Consider the following 20502-nt stretch of genomic DNA (forward strand, 5'->3'; position numbering starts at 1 on the left):
TATTGTACAGATGATCCCATGGACTCAACAGAGAGCATCCCAGCCTCACCCTCAAGTAGAAGAGTTTTTCCTAAACATCTTTCAAAGTTAGAATCATAGAATCACAGAAGCATCTGAGTCAGAAGGGACCTTTAAATGTCATCCGGTCCAACTCCCCTGCAATGAACAGGGATACCAACAGCTACACATTGGGATGGCGAAGCTAGGAGCAGAGCCCGCTCTGCCGCTCAGTGCCCAGCGCCCCGTGTCCTCTCCTCCTTACACACTGCGGAGGGCAGCCCAGACTCAATGCGCCCACACCGCGGCCGTACAGCTTCTTGCACGCCCCTCAGGCCGCGCTGGCGGCAAAGCGGGGCGAGGCTAACAACAAAGGGGCGGGACTAACAACAAAGGGGCGGGACTAACAACAAAGGGGCGGGGCTAGCGGACGCGACGGGGTAACCGCCAGGGGGCGGCGAAGCTGAGGGGCCGCTGTGGCCCCGCTTCGGTCTCCGCTCACAGCCGACTTCCTTGGTGACGTCATAAAGAAGCGCCGCCTCCTGCCCGCCTCGCCCCCGTGCGGCGCTGCCAGGTCTCGCGGCCACCTGCGGGCGGCGCCCCATCTCCCAGGTGCTTACTCCCCCTTCTGCTCCCCGGGGGCGTGGCCTAGGCCGCCCTCGCTGGACAGGGGCGGGGTTACGCATGCGCCCGGGCGTCGCGGGAGCCGCTGCGAGTGTATGTGCGCGCGCGGCGGCGGCGGTGTGGGCAGCGCGCAGGAGCTGGGCGAGCGGGCGGGCAGCGGTTCTGCCGCTCTGCTCCGGCCGCCGCCATGTCCGCCGCTATCGAGCGGGAGTTCCAGGAGATCGACGCCACGAACGACTGGCAGGCGCGCTATCTGGTGAGCGGAGAGGGGGGTTCAATTGCCTGGCGGGGAGAGGCCCGCGATCCGCGGCGCCCGTTGCCGTTATGCGGCGGCTCAGCGCGGAGCGGAAGTTGTAGGGGCACGACTCGCTCTCAGGTGCACGCAGCGAAACTGCGGGCGGGCGGCGCGCATGCTCCCAGGCGGCGCTTAGCTTTTCCTTCTCGGGAAGGGTGCGGAAGGGCAGCGCGCAGGCGTTGCGCTGGGGCCGTTGCCGGTGCGCATGCGCGCCGGCCGGCAGCGTGCGTGCGAGCAGCGCCTGCGCATGCGCGGCGACTGAGGAGCGGGGTTTGGGCTGAGGCGGGCGGGCTGCCTCGGCCCACCCGTGTGTCAGAGCCGCCCTCCGCCTGGCTGAGGCGGTTCGTACCTCTCGCTGCTGGCAGCGCCTGTAGAGTGGTCTTATAGATAATGCCTGAACTCTTCCCTGAGCCCTTCCTTGAGCGAGTTACATTGCTCTCACACATGAGGAAAAGCAACGCAAAGCAAAGTTCATTTTACTGAATTCAAGCAGTTTTTTGTTTTTTTTCTCAGTTGAATTATCACAGAATCATAGAATGGTTTGAGTTGGAAGGAACCTCAGAGTCTGTCCAGCCCCAGCCTCTTCCGTGGGCACGGCTGCCACCCACCAGCTCAGCTGCCCAGGGCCCCATCCAGCCTGGGCTTGAGCGCCTCCAGGGATGGGGCACCACAGCTTCTCTGGGCAGCTGTGCCAGTGCCTCACCGCCTTCTGAGTGAGGATCTTCCTCCTAACATCTAACCTAACTCTCCCATCTTTCATTTTAAAGCCATTCCCCTGTGTCCTGTTACTATCAGACCATGTAGAAAGTTGGTCCGCTCCTGTTTATATTATCACTTCAAATACTGGAAGGCCTCGCTGAGGTCTCTCTGGAGCCTTCTCTTTTCCAGGCTGAACAAGCCCAGCTCCCTCAGCCTTTCTCCATAGCAGAGGTACTCCAGCCCTCTCATCATCCTCATGGCTCTCCTGTGGACTTGCTCCAATATACTGACTTCTTATTTAGGAATGTATTTAGCTATGGCTGTGTTGTATAGACGACATACGTGCTTGTTGTGAGAGGCTTATGTTTTCTGAAGAAAAAATCCAGCTGAGTATTGGGGCTTTCTTATTCTTCTTGCTGAAACCTGTGTTAGCCCTTCCATTCCATGAATTTACAAAGACTTGTGGTAGAAGCTTGGAATATTTATGAAATTATAGGTATATTTCTGAGCACAGAGGATGCCTGTGCTTTTTAAAGCAAAATATATTGCTTCCTGTAATGGGATAATAAAAAAAACCAAACAACTACATCTGGGGGAATTTGATTGTGAACGCTTGCGATTTATTTGTTGCGTGTGGAGGCACTCCCAAGGTTTGTAAGGCATGTAAACTAGATGAGAACATAAGCTCCACTGTGCTGTACCAAAATCAAAATTTGGTTGTGAAACAAAGTGATTTATGTAGAGGTGCATAATGCATTGGTGCTTGGCAGTTGCTGCTCCGTATTGTAGCTGGGGTTTTCCGCAGGTTGTCATTGCACGTGTCACAGCATACAGCAGACACTAAAACATGAAGCTTTTTTACATTTGTTGGATTTACAAAGTCCTGTTTCATTGTGTTCGTTTTACGAGAGTGTCTCAACTGATCAATAAGCTTGAGAAAATGTTTGTTTTAGTGGAAGCACAGAGAAAGTCCAAAAATGCTTAGTTGTAAAGGGAAGTATAAATGCTCTTTAGGATAGAATCATGTCATATAGCAATTTCGTCTGGAAAAAAAAACCAAAATACTTCTAATCTTGTATCACTGCATGTCAGCTGAGTACAGGCATATAAAGACATGGCTCAGTCCATTAGAGGCTGCTCATCAATAGCACATTGTCTGTGTTTTCACACTTTTAAATCTGTGTTTTTGAGTTTGAGGGTGGAGTTGTGGAAAAGACAGTCTTATTAGAGGCAGTAAGCTTTAAAACAAACGAAAAAAACCTTCTACATTTACAGCATGTAAACAGTATTTCTTCTTTAAAATCGTGTGTAAATGAGTGTGTTTAAGTATCTTCCAAATGCAGATTATCAAAGGGTTTGTGTTAATGCCTGGTAGAAGCAGGCTGTGATTTTTTTTATTCATAAAAGTTGACACTTGGGAGTCTAGAGCTGTTTTCTCATATAGGCTCGTTTAATTTTTGACAGTTCATCTTGAACAGCCATAGACCTGTAACAATTTTGTGGCTGTTAATGATGTTATGGCTGCAGCTAGTTAGTTCATTTTTCTTTGTGGCATTTACACTGCCAGTTGCTGTGAAGGAGCTAGCGGTATACTGCTCTTAGTTTTGACTCTTACTTTTTCTGGGAAATAGCATGCAAATCTCAGTTCAAATGTAGGCATAAGAAATACTTTTTTTTTTTCCCCTTTGTTTCTGTTATGTCAGTTACTTGCCAAATTGTGCACATCTTAACGAAGTGTAAAAAGATCTAAATGGCAACAGCATGGCCAAGAAAGGCATGCGTTTTTTGAATGAGAATGGTATTAGCTGTAATAAAAGTTGGCTTAAAAGTTAATACTATTAATTACTGCAATTAAGTAACTGAGCTTGAGAGACATGTGATAGAATGTATAGAACGTCGGCCTTAATGTGCTCTGTGACTATAAGTGAATTGTATTTTTGTCTTTTAAAGGAAATTCGACATAAATCCAGTGACTACCCTCATAGAGTTGCAAAATACCCAGAAAACAGAAATCGAAACAGATACAGAGATGTTAGTCCATGTAAGTATCTTTTCTGTATTTACTGCAGTGCATTTTTCAGTTCATTTGCTACTGAAGTTATGTGGACTGTTTTTGCAACCGCGTTTACTTTAGAAACTTTAATCTAGAATCCTTACGAAAAGACACTTAAGCAAAAGATGAACAATGTGTAATTATAGCTAGAGAAAGCTACCATATATCACTTTCAAAAGGACTACGGGGAAAAATGAATACGAACTTAATTTTTCTATAAAATACTGAAGTTGAAACAGGCTAAATGTTTGCATGTCCTTTTTGCACTAGGTTTCCCACAGCAGTAAAATCTTTCATAAGCCCATTGTTCCTGGATCTAGATTTTTTGAAGAGTTGCTGATGTATTAGTGCTTTTTGTTTGAGAGCCTGCCATGAATACCTATTGTATATTTTGGAGAAGTGCTGAACTCCTTGTTTCCAGTTGAAAGTTGTGGTAACAGCATGTGCATAGCACTTCTCAAAATTACACACAAAGGGTCTCGAAGTGAGTCACCCTGTTGAGATAGCAGTGCTGCTCGCTGATTATTAGGCAGCTGCCAGAACGCTGGCTGGCATGGTGTACTCCTACCAAATGGATCCACTCTGGATTAATGCTGAGTCTAAATACAGTGCCACTGTGAAACTGAAGTTGAGAGTTCAGTACAGACCCTCCTTGCTGTGTCTGCGTGGCATTTCCCATCACCATCCTATCTGAGAAATGTGCAGCTCTGAAGAGGGTACCTCAGGTTAAGCTGAGGCTTACCGGCTTCTGCTGTGTGTCCAGCAGAATATGGTCAGGACCTGAGTGCCCCTGCTAGTCCTTAGTTAACCTGTGCAGGTCAGCCTGAGACCTCATGTCTCAGGTTTACTGTCCTGTTAGAGCACAGCATTAGCTTCTTACCTGTGATAAAGCAGATTGCATTTCATTCACTTTCTGTTTCATACCTAAATTGAGACAGGTTTTAAGAAGAAAAGGCAGGAAATTGGTTTTTGAACCCCTGAGACCTGAAGTCTATTCCTGTGTCTGTCATCTTCTACAGCTTTTGTAACAGAAGTTGTACTCTTTTTTTTTTTTTTTTTTTTTTTTTCTTTTGCCCTTTCTCACACCTTTGGATTTAATTTCTTTGAAACAACTGCAAGGAGAATGGCAGCTTATCTTCAAAGTATGCTATTTTTCTGTGTTTCTGAAAGAGAATTTCTGTTATTTCAGTAGTATCTGGAATCCCTGCAATCATACCTTACATGATTGGCTTATATTCATCTCCGGTAGGGTTGTGAGTTGGTTGTTGATTACATTTTTTTTTTAAATCAGCGTTTTCCTTAGTCATGATATGTCTTTCACAATAGTGAACACTTCTGCCCTGAAATGCTCTGGTGTCCAGGAGGAAATGATGCAACTGTAGTGAACAATGGGTCCAATATAACAACAAAGAGACAGTTAACTAAGACTAGTCTTGAAGTAGTATCTGGGTTCAGGAGGACGTTAAGTTAATGACATGCTAGTTCACATGGAGTTTAACACAGTGAGCATTAGGGAGCATGTCTCAGGTTTTTAGCATGCATGGAAGGAAGAAGGTTTGAACTGAACTGCCAAAATACGCCCGCAGAACTGGGTGCCAGTAGCAAGGCTGTATGAGAACAGAGCAAAACAGTCTTTGAGCTAATTACTGTTGCATTTTACATATATGTTTTCAAATACGACTCGAAATTGTTTCTGTGACGGTGGTAGGAATTAGGATGGGAAAGAGACCTGGAAGAAAATAGATGATAAATGACATTCTAACATTTTGGTACCTAAAACTTCAAAGCAGCTGGGGTAGAAGCTATACCTCTGATACCTAAGGGTCTTCAGATCTAGCAGTTATTCCTATACTAATTAAATATATTGTAAAACATGAGACATAATTTGATAACAACGTTCTATTTTTCCGTAGCCAAGAGAAAATGATTTGTTGGTCTTTACAGCAAACAAGCCAGTCTAAAATGTGAGATGGCGCGTCTGTAAGAGGAAATGCAGAGATTGTTTTGTGTTATGGAAAAGATGCTTTGGGTTGGTTTGCCCCACTTCAACTATAATACACGGAGCATGTACATTTAAACTAGTTTGTATATCCTGTACCTTTCTAGGTAAAAGATGATTGCAGCTGCCTGTATAAGGCTAACTGTCTGCCCATTACAATTGAGTGAGTTTTACATTGTCTCCTGTTTCAAAAATATTTTTGTTAGTGTCATTTTCCTTGCTAAAGAGCTACAGTGTGTAAAATTTTAGTTGGAGAAATGCCCTCAAGAGTGATTGCCTAGCCAAAAAACCAATAGTCATGCAGTCTGGTATGGGTCTAGAAGGGGGAGAGGAATATCTTGGCTATGTAGTAGTATTGAAACAGGAAGTTAATCTGAAATAGGTTTGGTTTGACAGCCAGTCATTTCCTGACAGATGAAACCATTTCTCAGAAAACATTGTTCAGAGGAAAATAACTTATGGGGCTATTATTCTTTATTGATACCTTTATTGGAACTCCAAGACTTAATACATTCCTTCTAAATCTTATCTCGAGTTCATATCAAAGGAGTCCAGTGTCTCAGGTTGACTGTAAAGACCTTTAGAGTCTTTAGAGATCTTCTTACTGTGTTCCCAGGTCTAGGGGCAGGAAGGGAATCCCCCTCAGTTAAAACTGTCAGGGTTTCTTTCTCCCCGCTGCTTTTGGAGGGTAAGTGAGGGATGACACAAGTTAGTTTTATCTTCAGCCTTCATTTGTAGCATGGTGTGTAGCCCTTTGTCTTAAGTCATCGGAACATTTTCACCAAATAGATTGTGTTGCTGTTGGAGAATCTTAAAAGGTAGTGATTTCTCTTCGTTTTCTTCAGGAGGCCGCTAGTAGACTTTGTGTTGGATCTTTCAACCATCGGCTTACAGTTGTTGGAGAACGTATGCCAGGGAGAGAGGAATGTGAAGAGTATTGTTCTTTACAAGGAACCGAGCTGGAGCCGATGTGGATGGTTTTGCACTTAGCACTGATTGTTTGTCGTGGCAAAATGTTCCCTTTTTGTCCTGTGTTTCAAGTTCGTGCCCAGAGGTTCTGTCCAAAATAAGCTTACTGCACTTCTTGCTGTCCATCTTAGAAGCTGAAATTAATGCTTTTTTGTGATGTTATCTAATGATTCTATAGGACATGTTGTTACCAGAAGCATGCTATAAATAAACTCTGTGTTGCTTTTGGAGATATTTCTTACTTTGTGTTTGGGGAATAGGGGAGTATCCTGGCACATGCTGATCTAAACTTTAGAACAGAGGAGTTCATTTGGAAGGGACCTTCAAAGATCATAGAGTCTGAGCACTTCAGAGCTAGCCAACATTTAAACCATGTTGTTGATAGTGCAGATTTTTATGAGCAAGGCATGCAGGCTCTTGTTTGTGGCTCTTGTTTAGTGTTATGATGCTCTTTGTATCTGTTGTAGTTTCCGTGGAAAAACATAAAGCATTACTTTCAGAGTGACCTACGTATTTCAGTACGAATAGATTCCAGTTACGAGCTAGGCCTTCGCTGATGTCTCATGGTGGCACTCACTGTGTGCGACCGGTGGCAAGGTGGGGAAAGCCGCTTTGCCTTTCCTTTGCCTTAGGCGCCATCTGAAAGCATTTGTCTGAAAGTTGAGAGTGCGCATCCCGTGATGGAGGGCTGTGATTTGGGTAATGTAGCAGCTCAGGTAGGCCAGCTTTAGATTAGTGAAATGAAGGGGATTTACTGGTAGGGGGTGAAGCGTCACACAGGGTCACTGGGATGGCTTATCGCTGCATGTTTTATTTATGACTTTGTTTAATCCACTAAGTAGCGTGTCACCCTCCTCTGTTATAGGACCGTATTTGGCAAGAAGGAGACATCTCTTGGACAAAAGATGGTTTTTAAGTTACACAGTGGTTTCAAGTTTAGAAGTGCAACTGTTTTCAAATAGAAACCTCTCGTTAACTAACTGTGAGATCTGTGTCACGTGAACGGCCAAACATTCCTATCTCCATTTTAACTGGATACGTCTCTTTCCTTTTAGCAGGGAGCGGGCATACTGATGTGCGGTGTGAAATCTTGGCCTGGTGTGAGATGCAGGGAACGTTGTCGGTGATAGTGGAGGGACAGGGTTTCGCCTGAAGTGAGTAATAAGAGCTTATCTCAGACATGTTGGCTGTGGGAGCAGGGTTCTTAGTGCAGGACCAGAATGAGAAGCGTGCTTAAGGTTGCCACTTCCTTTTCAGCTGTGTAATTTGTCAAAATAGGGAAATTAACACTTCAGAAAATGAGTGCTGTATTTTAGCTGTTGCGAGCTTGGCAGTGTTTGAGATAAATCTTTTAGATTAGATTTAAGATATGTTTATCGTTCGTATAAATCTGAAGTACTGTGTAACTGGAAATGATTTACATATGAGAAATACGTTACAGCTAACTTGCTGTCGAAGGTTGGCTCGCTTCATTTAATTCGGACGAGCAAGCCAAAACTTGAATGAGGTTTCTAGGTCACTGCGTCCTTTAGGAACCCATTCCCCTGAAAGGGAAATCAATACTTGCTCGTGGCTTTCTTTGTCCCCTGGGTACGCCACTGTATTTGGAGGCTTGCCTCTGTTTTGGTTGGGGAGGAGGAGGGAGATTAACTGTTAGGAGCTACTTCCGAACTTTCTTTATAATGTTAACAGAGCAGAACTGAGGGTTAAAAATAAGGCTGAAAATGTGTGTAAGCGTTACAGTACGAAGCCTGGTTAGAGCCCGGACAGTTATCTCCTGCTGGCAGCAGAGCAGCAGCTGCTGCTGGGTGATTAAACTGTTAACAGCGCCTGCTTACGTCACCTTTCCGAGAACACTAGTACCGGTATGTGTGATTTACTATAACAAGATCTTAAGTTTTTCCTGTTGGCAGATGACATGTAATATTTACAAAGGTCTTGGTTTCTCTCCAGTAGAAACATTTCAGATAAAGTGATACAGGAAAGGAAAAAGTAACACTTGAATTTCCAGATAAAATAATGCAAGGGCACATTTTTACCTTAAAATGCATCTTAACTCTACTGTTTTGACTGTTTTTTTTTTCCTTCGTACGATCTTACAAATTGTTTTAAGACTCCTGGGAGTCAAAACGGTGTTGCCTTACATCTGGAATGCTAATGAAAACAGACTAACCCAGTAGCTTTCTCATTCTTCTGTATTAAAAATAGCTTTGCAGCATACTTCTGTGCTCTACAGAAAAACAAAAAAAAAAGCCAGCAGCTCGTCAGCCTCAAACCTTAGTCCTCTGGGGGGAAAAATAATGAATTTTACTTTTCACTTTCTTCTGTGAATCTGGTAAGGTGCCCATATATTTAAGAGGCTGAAGGATATGTCATGTAAGAACAGTCATTACAGGTCTCGTAAAGGATCCGAGTACAACCTGGTAGCCTCTGGCAGCTGCCAGTAGCAGAGAGCTGAGGAAGAGTGTAAAAGCAGATTGAGGTGCATTCTTCCCAGGTTTCCATAACTGTGGAAAGTATTTGTAAAATCATACAAGCAGTCCACAGAACAAGGGGCTAATTCAGTAACTTTTCTGATTCTCATATAAGCTATTTGTCCAGTTAGGGTTATGTTCACGGATTTCTTCTTAGGTAAGCCTTGCGCTGTACAGGCTAGCGGTGACATAGGGACAGCACAGCTGTACTGAGGGTGATAATTAGTGGTTTATTAATTTTGTAAGATAGTTGTCAAAAGGAACTTAGGCTTTTGGTGACGGTACGGGAAAGGGAACAGTGGGCTGACGTGTTTTGGCAGCAGCTGTGACAACTCCAAGTAAGTTTTGTGGTCAGTGAAAAACTGGCATCGCACCCTGACTCATTGCTGGCTCTGTCTGTTGCTTTACAGAATGGCTTCCTGAAATGCACTGAAGTAGCCTTGCTATTGTTTCTTAGTTGTGCTTACAAACAATCCGTCGGCTCACAGTCACTCAGACCTCACTTTGTGATACGCAATTGTGTACAGGTTTCAGACAAGTTGCTGTTTATTTAATGGAGTCTGATAAATGGCTGACGAAGCATTATTTGCTGTGAATGAGTCTGATTACCTAAGTTCCTCCTAGAGGATAATTAGCAAGTACTGGAAAGTCCTGCGTACATATAGTCACAGTGACTTTATTATGCAGCATTGTCATATGACAGTCTGATAATCTTTTTCATGTTAATGTTAGTATTTTAAAAGCAACCCTTTGACTGCTTCCATCGGCATTAAGTAGGGAATCTTCTATCCTGCCTGCGTAATCATGGGAAAGGTGGAAACCACGTAATAAAATTAGGCTTTAGTTGGAAGATTTGTTGAATAGGGACATCTTTTATGTGCTACTTCCTTAGTGCTTCTAATTTGCATTGTGTTAAATTACAAGGAAAATTAAATTCAGCAAAGCTTGATTTGAATGACTGCAAGTAGGTGATCTTGTAGCTGTCTCAGTTTATGGTTCTGCCTTGGCCTGTGGAATTGTAGCTCACTGAAGACCTTGGAATTCCAAACTTGAAGCAAACCATGCAGTGGAATGGCACAGAATGTTGCTTGTTGTGGGTTATCATGCTGTTATATTAAGGAAGTAAAATTGTTGAAGGATGGACACGAGCTGCTTTTGTTGGGGGTGTGGGGAGTTGGTTGGCTGTTCTTTAGGGGAAAAGTGGTACTCCAGTTACTACCCTGTGATGGAATGCTGAGGAGAGGATGAGACAGACATGATTATCAATGTTACGTGAGAAACTGCTTTCATGTAGTTTGCCATTGGCTTAGAAAATAAATTCTTTATTAATGATTGCTTCTTAGGCCTAAACTTCTCCGCTTCAGAGTATTCGTGGAGATAAAGGCACTGTTCATTCTTAAGTTTCCTTTAATTTTAGATGATCACAGTCGAGTAAAACTGCAGAACACAGAGAATGACTATATCAATGCCAGCCTAGTGGTCATAGAAGAAGCCCAGAGATACTACATCTTAACACAGGTAAGTCGTACCAATTAATAGGTATTACAGGGACTGAGAATATGGGGGAGGTGGATTTGTACAGTGGTAATTTATATTTAGATGATTCCTCGTCACTGTGGATTATGTATCTCATGCTAATGGCCTGTTTGATCTAGTTGTGAACATAAATTTTAATAAAAAGGTAATGGGAGTACTTAAGTGTATATAGCTGACTATGTTTAAAGCTTTGCAGGTATTTCCTGCTCTTCAGGTAATAATGGTTTTATACTATTAAATACAAACTTATCAAAGTAAACCCTTTATACTTCTATGGCTTTGACAGTATTATCTCCTGTTTTATATGCTTGTATATAAATAAGCAGAGCATACAAATATAAAACAGAATATGATGTTAGATAAAATTAGGACCATACATAATTTTTATACTTTTTATAAGTGTAAAAATATAAAACAGTACTTTACCACTTAATTCACTTGTTTCTTTCCAGTATGCTGCAGTAGCTTTTCTTCTAGCTGCATGATAGTGTTGATGCCAAAACTAAAGCATCTATTCCCTGAGTTTTTACTGCATTAACTTTTAAGTACTTGAGTGATTTGTGTGATGTAGTTACTTTCCGTACTGTCTTCTCTATCATTTTGTTAATAGCTTGGTTAAACTTTTCAGACAAAGACTTTTCTCCTGTTTCACACAATAAAACATTAGCCATGTTCAAACATCTCTTTACTTACACATTTTCCCACTCGTTTTTCTTCTTGCCACACAGGGTCCGCTGCCTAATACATGTTGTCATTTTTGGCTAATGGTATGGCAACAAAAAACCAAAGCAGTTGTCATGCTGAACAGAATTGTTGAAAAAGACTCGGTGAGTAACATCAGGTGTTTTGCTTAAGTTACACGTAACATTACTGAACATACAGATCGATTGTTATGCTTAAAGAATAACACTTTTTTTTCATTGGTGTACAGCATAATGTGTATTTACTATACCATTAAACAAAGTGATGGAGCTAAGGCAAAATTAATTTCAGTAAAACCAGCATCTAGTATACATCCAAAAAGGTGAAAGTAACATGATGAAAAAGGAGCACATAGAGGCAGAACTAAGATGGAGTAGAAGCAGTACGGGTAAATAAAAAAAACAAAACCTGCTATAGGGGAAAAAAAAACAAAGTCTTTTTCTTCTAATGTACCTAAAACCACCGTGGACTTGAATAAGAAATGCATGTCATTTTATGGTGATTTTTTTTCTTTTCCTAGGGTGGATTTGTTAGTGAAAATGTTTTGCGTAGTCTGTAAAATAAGTCACTTATTTACCTACAGTAAGCCTGAGTGCAAGGCAAGAGGAAGTTCTGCACTGTTAATTCATTCTTGTGTTTCACTAAATCTTCCAATTTTCAGCAAGGCTTAGGAAAATCAGCACGATGTGTTGCATCACTTCTGTAAATGTGCAGGTGTCCATGTCAGAAATGTTGGGAAGAAGTGTTGAAATAGATGAGTAAAGATCTCTGTAGATAACTACGTGGAAAGTTGGGAAAAGGGAGGAGGGTTAAGGTACATCTCAAAACACTGGAACTGTAATGAAGGAGACCTTGAGCAGATGCAGCTGGAATGCCTAACACCAGTTGAAACACTTGCAATAACTTACATTCTGTAATGTTTACAGTCGAGAATTCCTCAAACTAGGAGCAGGTAATGTGTACTTCAATCTGCTATACTGTATTAAAAGGTCTCAGAATCTGGTAGCGCAAAGCCCAAGTTGCTAGGATATTTAACTAGATTTTTTTTCTCTTTTTTCCTCGTAGGTGAAATGTGCACAGTACTGGCCAACAAAAGAAGAAGAAGTTATGATATTTAGTGAAACAGGTTTCCGTGTGAGGCTAGTATCTGAAGACGTCAAATCCTATTACACTGTTCACCTACTGCAATTAGAAAATATCAACGTAAGCTTTTGGCAGTCTGTATATCTCATATTCCTGACATTAAGTATATAATGCAAACCATTTAGAACACTGTCACTGCAGGTTTAATTGAGCTTTTTACACTGAAAATTGTAATGTGTTTTGCTCTTAATAATGTTGAAGATGAAGTGTGCCATATAGCAAGCGAGCAAATCTCAATCTAAATGTTAAGAGAGAACTCTGTCAGCACTTTTTTTTTTATATTTTTGTTTTCCATTTCGCAGTACCTTAGCGTGCTGAATTCTTATTGATGGTAGAGGTGATCCTAAGAGGAGCTGTAAGAAATTCCCTAAAAGGAGGAACCTAGGATGGGAGGCTTCTGATTTCTTTGAATGTCAGAAATTATACTCGGTTATTACTGTATTTTTTTCAACTGTAGTTTCCCACATATTTCAGTGCAGCTAAGTAAGTTTGGGGTGGGGGGGGAGGGATAATTACCACCTGTGGATAGGTAACATTATCTCCTCTTGCTTACCTCCCCTTTTGCTCCACAGGACCAACCATCTTTTTGTCTTAAAAGTTAAGCACTTTGACAATTTAATCAAGTTAAGCTCAAAAAAAAAATTGTTCCTGGCCTCAGCTTGGGTTGGAATTTGCTGCTTCTGTTTCAGAACTGAAGACAGGATTGAAGAGCTTGTCTGTTTGTTCCAGCTATGTCTTGTAAGATATTCTCTCTCCCTATAAACCTTGCCTTATATTAATTGAAAGTGATCCTATGGCAAGTTTTATTCAAGGTTGTCTTGTCAGTGGATTTGGGAAAGGAAAGCTTGAAGATTTTTTTTTTGCATGTTGTTTTATGCAACTAAGTCTCGATGCGTTTGATCAAAATTATTTGAATTTATAGTAACTCTTAATGATACTTTGAAACAAGTACCATTTGTTTGTTAATTTGAAACCTCCCTCACGAGATCAACATGATAAAACTTGGCATGTTGTTCCCTGATTTACTCAATGAAAGAAGAGCTTTATGAAATTCTGACCTACTGACTTGGAGAATTTCTGTTTAGTCTTTGGTTTGTTAACAGCAAAGACTAAGAAAAAGAGCAGCAGTACTTACAAGATAGCATCTGAGAAAGATCCACAGTCCTTTTTGGAAAGCTGAGGCAAGTTTTCCAAACTATCAAAAATGCTTTTTTTAATAATTATTTGGCTGCCATTGGCCTGCAATCTTGGATTTCCTTTTTAAAAGAATACAATTTTCATGATACGTCTGCATTTGGACATAACATTAGCTGGAAAATGCAGAGATCACATGAGGAGCAGCACAGTAGTATAAACACTGTAGTAGATTTTGTGGCTTAAAGCTGCTGAGAACTTAAATTTCTGAGTTTACTGGACTGTTAATGCAGGCCCATCAGTGTTGTATAGACATTTGTGTAAGTCATTTAACTCAGATACTGAGCAAACTTAGTGTACTGAGTTTTTATTTTTATGCCCTAGCATTCTTGAAGCCCTATGGAAGTACTAACTCCAAATAACATTTCGTATGTAAAACAGAAGAAACCGAACATAATTGGTTACTCAAAGAGGGAAAAAATACATAGTTCCCAGAATAATAATGTTGTGAATTTCAAGTGCAGTTTAAAAAAAAAAAATAAAATGCATTCTATAAGTATGCCATAAGATTAGTGGGAATTGAGTATTCACAGTAAATTGAAATGTGACCTTAACTGAGCTCATGCAACTTAACTCTGGAGGGGGCTTTTGTGGGGACAGAGTAGGAAACCATTGAGCCACTTGATACCTGGAATATGAGTCACAAATACAGTTTTATTCTGAGTTCCAAGAATACTTAAGAAATTGCAGTATTTCCATGAGAACATGGAGAACTTAAATTGGTGTTACAGTTCAGCTCTTCTGAACTCAAGTAAACTATGTTATTTCAACAAATCTCACTAATACACAAGCAAAATAAATATGTATGAAAAGTAGTGTTTAATGTTCTTACCAATAGAACAAAGCCTGAATATTTGTTTTTAATTTCTTTATCGTTAAAGAGCAGTTAGAAATGCAGGTGATATGGATTTGAGGGGTGACGTGTGTTTTTTAGGATGAGATGATGATACTTGACAGTTTGATTGCTTTCGATCTGTTTTAGGCAAATGTTTGTTTTTGCTGTTGCGGCTGGAGTTGCCCAAAAACTCTGTAGAGGAGATGATGTTTATTGGTGTCTTTTTTTTTTTCTGCTCCCCTTAAGGAAAGACTGAATGTGAAGGCTTCTACAAACCCTTGCCTACACTGGAAAATAAGAATAGAGGAAACTGTTGTGCTTACATGATAAATTCATAATCGTTTACTTGAAAAGCTATTGCATGTCTTCGACTTGAAGTAATATCTCCAAGTGTAATGGAGAGACTTTGCTCCTTTGTTAAGTCCGAAGTTTGGTGACTGTCATCATATTCTGGGTGAATTGTTAGATACAGAATATGTAATTTTATTTATTAATTCTTTTGGCTTTTCTTGTGATGAGTACTTAAAGGAAAAAAAAACCTGGCATTTCCAATAACTTCTGGTGTGGTGGCTAGGTAGCGTGGAGAAAGATACAGCGCGCATCACCCACAGGGCATAGTGTACTGAGTGCTGATGAACTTGAAGGGAATAGGTCAGTATTGTGGAATTCAGGGAAGCTTCAGTGAACAAAGGAATATCCAAATAAAGAAATATTTGGGGGTTGGACTCGATCTCTATGGGTCCCTTCCAACCTTTACAATTCTGTGATACCAGTATTTTAGGGAAACCAGAGGCTGTCTCAGTGCTGAAATGCAGCAGTGGAATGGAATTGAAATTTCTAGAGGAACTTAGAGCACGGTGTTTCAGGCTGGATTCCTGGAGATAACAGTAAAGCAGCTCAAGGAGAGGTTTGCAAAGAAGATAGATTCTGAAAGAGAAGAGACTGGAAGAAGTAATCTAGATTTGTTGCAACATTAGTGGTAGGAGACCTTAGAGTAAGGTCTGTTTTAAAAATAAATAAATAAATAAAAGATCAGGTGTAATCACAGGATCAATGTAGTAAATGAAGATAAGATTTGATTTGCTGTTGGTTTCCAGTGTTCAACATTTTAAATGTCTGAAGAAGGTGTTCTGCTTATGGAGGCAGCAATCTAGTAGCAGGCCATGTTCTGGTATCTTGTGAAATCCTTGTATGTGGAGGGATGTGTGTGTGTCAGAAAATCCTTTAAAGCACTGTATTTATATATAATGTGATTTTTGTCATTGTGACTGTGTGTATATATTTATGTAACTCCTACAGTGGTTGGAAGGAATTTCTGAAACATAGCATACACTTGCTTTAAATCCTGGGACATTCTCAGCACTTTAAAAAAATTACAGTAGGTGTTAGTTTTGCTTCTCATGGCGACAGAAATAAGGCTGAGATGGTAAGAAGAATGTTGTTGCCTTACGAGAGTCTGGGTTTTCCTTTCCTGTATGTGAAATGCTTCGCAGCCTTAGTGGGCATAACTACCAGTACATTAACTGAGAGGATATGTACTTGTTTTGGAAAACAGAATATTTGTGAGGATTATTTGGCTGCATTATCTTTATTACCATTTTATATATAATTTGAAAACCATTTTGCCAGGCATTAGAATAAAAAAGTAGAGAAGGTTGTGGTAGAAGTCAATATTTTGAATGTGGATATTTCAGTTACTACCCCAGAGCACACCTTCTCATTTTTACACAAATTAAATGTTAACGCACTTGAGGCCTGATTGTTAAATACTAGACTACCACTGGGATGCGTGTGTATTATATTATTCCTTGATCCGTTAGATCATTTAAATAGCCCACCAACTATCACGCTTTTTTTTTTAAAAAAAGATGTGTGTGAAATTTGGCAGGTGAGCATTTTCTGTCTTAACTTCGTCTGCTTGACAGTGAAGGCATCAGCTTCTTTGAGCAATGATATTTTATTCCTGTTCAGGCTCTCAGGTGACTAAAGTTGTTCTGAGACTTTTGTATCCTTCTTGTTTTGGATTATTGGATATTCACTGTAAGATGATTGTGGTAAGGTTTATTTTGTTGAAAGGCTGCCTCCTTACCATGTATCATTCTTCTGCTCTGATCCTTGCTTGCAACTTGGAGCATGGCTTGTGATGGTACTGCCAGATATCAGTGGAGAACTGTGCAGTGTGGTATTAACCTTCCAAGCTAACCTGTTTTAGCTGTGCTAAGTATCTGATGTGAGCTTATCTCAGGAATGTAGCAATTGGAATGATCAACACAATGGAAAAAGGCATTACAACAGAGGTGTAATAATGGAAGGACCAGCTCGATAGAAAGGTGCTATAAAGGAGGGGAAGAAAATTGCTCACCCATCTCCAAAGATCTAGGTTTGCAGGGAAAAGCTCCACCAAGGAGGAATCTCCAGTGCGAGATCTTTCCTCAGTGGCAGTCAGCCCTTAAATGAGGCTTAAGAGGGGTGGGGCCTGGCTTCCGGTCACACAGTGAACTGCCTTCACCTGTGCTCCCAGGGCTGACTGGGTCTTTTCTCCAGGGACTCAGTCAGTGGTTCAGGCTGTGACTTGACAGTTCCGGTACACAGTATTGCATGAAACATTCCCTAGAATGGCTTGACACCATTTTTCAAAAAGTTTTTAAATATTATAAGATTATTTTTGTAGAATATTTCAGGTAGCTAGGCTTAAAGAATAAGTCTTAAAATAATATGTTTTAGTTACTACATATAAACTGATTCTCAGCTGTCAAGCAGAAAAGCATTACCTGCTTAAAACACTGATGTCGTTTAGATATCTATAAAATGTATAGTACCTGTCTGAATCCTGAGGCTCAGCTTTTTTCTTCAGAAGAACGTTTAACTACTTGATAGTGCTTTAAATAATTAGTTGTTCCTTAAACTCGGTTTCTGTCACTCAACAGCTGTAAATCCTTACCAAGCCAAACCTTTTTTCTATCTTGAGTCTTGCATGAGTTCATGTAGGAGGTACCTGTGGTGCATGGCTAGCCACATCCCCCCAAAACAAAGAATTTCTTCAAGAAAGAATGGTACAGTTACTGACATAAAGACAGTATTTCAGCTGTCCAGCTTGACTGCCAAGCACCACTTGAAAGAGTCTTTCTGTCTAAGAGAGAAAATGTGGGAGGTTTTGAAGAGTCAAATGGGACTTGGCCGTATGCTTAAAAAACTGCAAGTTCAAAGAAGACCAGCTAGTTGCAGTGCTTTGAAATGAGACTCATAAAGAGATGAAGAGCCTAGATATTTTTAAATGAGCTTAAGTGATGGAAAATTCTGGAATGGATAAAGCCTTCGTACAGTATGGGGAGGAAGAAAAAGTAATTCAGCGGGCTAGAGATGGATGAGATGAGATGTACGACAGCACTGGTCTATTTTTCCATTAGGTATAGCTGTTTTCAGATTTGTGTATGCACAGGGGAACACTTGGCCATGTGTTAGAAGCACTGCTGTGTGTTTTTGTTTGTTTGAAGATGAGGATGCCAGTGCTTGTTACAGTAAGGGATTTTAAAAAAAAAATCTTCAATCCCACAGGTCAGCTTTATTTTCCATAGATAAGTACTGCTTTTTATTGTCTTGAGGTATAAGGGAGGCTTTCATCTGAAATACTGTTTAAGAACCTTGAGGAGGAGGTGAGAGTACAGATTACCACTTCAAAAGATCATCTACATTCAGAAGAAACACCTTTAAACTTCTCTCTACCTATTATGTATTTCTTCCTCCTCTCTCCATTTTTCCTCTTGATTTTTGTCAACTGATGAATGATTTTTCTTAGAAGTTGATGAAATTTCTTAGTACGCTACCTTCCTTAAATTTTTATAATTTCCAGATTTATAAAGAACATCTCCTTTGTGATGTTTAAAAAAGTTGACTAGTAAGTTAACTCGGTATCATTAAAACTACAATCTCAGTTGAAAACACAAACCTTCTTTTTACTGCTTTGCTTCAGACAAATAGCAAAGGAAAATCCCACTGTATTTATATAATTGAGGAGGGTTTTGATTTTTCATTTTTGAAATCTTACTGTGTACTCATGTACCAAGTGTGATGGGTCAGACTGTTTTCCATGCTGAGCTTTTAGCCAAAAGATGAAATATCCCTGCAAAGTGTTGTGTATTTGAGATTGAATTGAGTCACAGTAATAGACCTTGTTATCTGTGGAACTGTGCATTCTTGCAGTATCATGGCAAAAGACAATGTGAGAATATTCTTGTTATTGTGGTAACTATGAACTGGGCAGTCTTAGTTTCTCAAAGGAGTTTCATAAATTATCCCTCATCAGACATCGAAACAAACTGAGCAGGAGGTGAACAGTGAATTTCATAGATGTAGCTTGTTTTTGCTGAAAAAGAAAAATGGATTTTCTGTAATGCACGGGTATCTTAAATCTACTGATGTTTCAAATATATGCAAGTTTATGTAGATTTCAATCTCTGTGGGAAAAGTAGGTGAAATGGAGGGAGGTTAAAAATTCCTGAAAGAAACTGGTGACCAAATTGTCTCAAAATCAGCGTGTAACAAGAGAAGAGGGGAGGCAAGGAGTAGCATTAGTATTTAGCAGCAGATCTGAAGGGAGTTCTGTAAAGATACGACTCAAATTCATGACCAAAGGTTTTCAGAGTACGTGCAGATTTGCTTACTGTTGTTTTGTTGTTTGCAGAGGAAAAACTTGGGTGGCGTTACGATTCTTATTTGCTTACAATCGATGAATACTTCAAGCTGAGTCTTGTTATGCATTTAGTGGTGTGCGTTATATGTGCCTTTTCCACAAAGCTTCCTGCTACTCAGTGGCGTGGTTAGTAGAAAGGAGATGCTAGTACCTCTTGGTATTGTACCCTGCTCTGAACAGAAGGGAGTGCTTACAATACTGATGGGTATTTCTTCAGTCCTGTCCATGATAACAGCCTCGCATAGTGCTGTCAGCCATTAAGTTGCGTTAATGGTTGAGAAGGGATATTTGAGGGCAAGTAGTAAAGCAAAAAAAAATAAAAAGAGTGAAAGTTTGAGAAGAAGAAAAACAATATTTGGTAATAATTACAAAGGGAAAAACCGCTAATGCGGGTGAAGAAATGCTTCAGATTGCATCGTTGGTAGTAGTCCAACTTGAGGAAAGATATTAGATTGTTTATCTGAATGGGAGGTTTAAAATAGATTTGGATTGATTTGGATTGGGGAAATGTGTGCTAACTAAACACAAATCGAGTACTTTCTAGTTGCACTGTTTGTTTTCACTTGTAGAGTGGAGAATCCAGGATGATATCTCACTTTCATTATACTACGTGGCCAGATTTTGGAGTTCCTGAATCCCCAGCTTCATTCCTGAACTTCCTTTTTAAAGTCAGAGAATCTGGTTCACTAAGTCCTGAACATGGACCTGCAGTAGTTCACTGTAGCGCAGGGATAGGACGATCCGGCACGTTTTCATTAGTAGATTCTTGTCTTGTTCTGGTAAGTACTTAGTTGTTTTCTGACACCACTTTCCTGCCCACACTCTGCCTTTGTTCCCAGTGTGGGTGTTTTGGTCAGAAGGCTTTAAAACCATTTGAGTTAATGACGTATCAGTGAAAGTTTTAGTTAAGGTATCAGGTTTTTTTTCCTTCACGTTTTAATGGTTATGTACACAAGTCTTAAAATATACTTACAAATCTATCCGGAGGTATTTCACACATTTCACAGCATTCTGGAACATACGTAAGAAGCGCTCTTTGCCTTTTATATGAGATACATATAGAGTAGATTGAGATTAGCCTAGGTTTATGCTCGTGGACACTATAATCTAATTGCTGATAATTTGAGTGCACTTTAAATGGTAAATAATATTTAAAATGTCTTTAAGTTTTTGTTGATTTTCAGATTCCAGAGTCCACCTTTGGCTGTGCTCATTACTAGTGAGAAGTATGGCATAGGGTTAAGAGAGAGGATTTCATTTTAACTCTAAACAAGTCATCTTATGTTTTGAGT

At 40.4% G+C, this 20502-nt stretch overlaps 1 protein-coding gene across 3 annotated transcripts in view; it reads left to right on the forward strand.

The window, feature by feature from the left end:
* The window catches only part of PTPN2 (protein tyrosine phosphatase, non-receptor type 2), a 31919-nt gene continuing 11970 nt past the window's right edge, over window positions 554–20502 (forward strand). Inside the window, exons 1-6 of one of the 3 annotated variants that reach the window (XM_021385756.1) lie at window positions 554–877; window positions 3566–3656; window positions 10528–10628; window positions 11375–11473; window positions 12414–12551; window positions 19780–19989. In XM_021385756.1, coding sequence (XP_021241431.1) covers window positions 809–877; window positions 3566–3656; window positions 10528–10628; window positions 11375–11473; window positions 12414–12551; window positions 19780–19989 — 708 coding nt within the window. In that variant the 5' untranslated portion in view covers window positions 554–808. Of the gene's footprint in view, window positions 878–3565; window positions 3657–7691; window positions 7791–10527; window positions 10629–11374; window positions 11474–12413; window positions 12552–19779; window positions 19990–20502 lie in introns of those variants that run through there. The other 2 variants (XM_021385758.1, XM_021385759.1) reach the window with 2 other exon arrangements.

Source organism: Numida meleagris, chromosome 2 (assembly GCF_002078875.1).
Source record: "Numida meleagris isolate 19003 breed g44 Domestic line chromosome 2, NumMel1.0, whole genome shotgun sequence".
In the NCBI taxonomy this organism is placed as follows: domain Eukaryota; kingdom Metazoa; phylum Chordata; class Aves; order Galliformes; family Numididae; genus Numida; species Numida meleagris.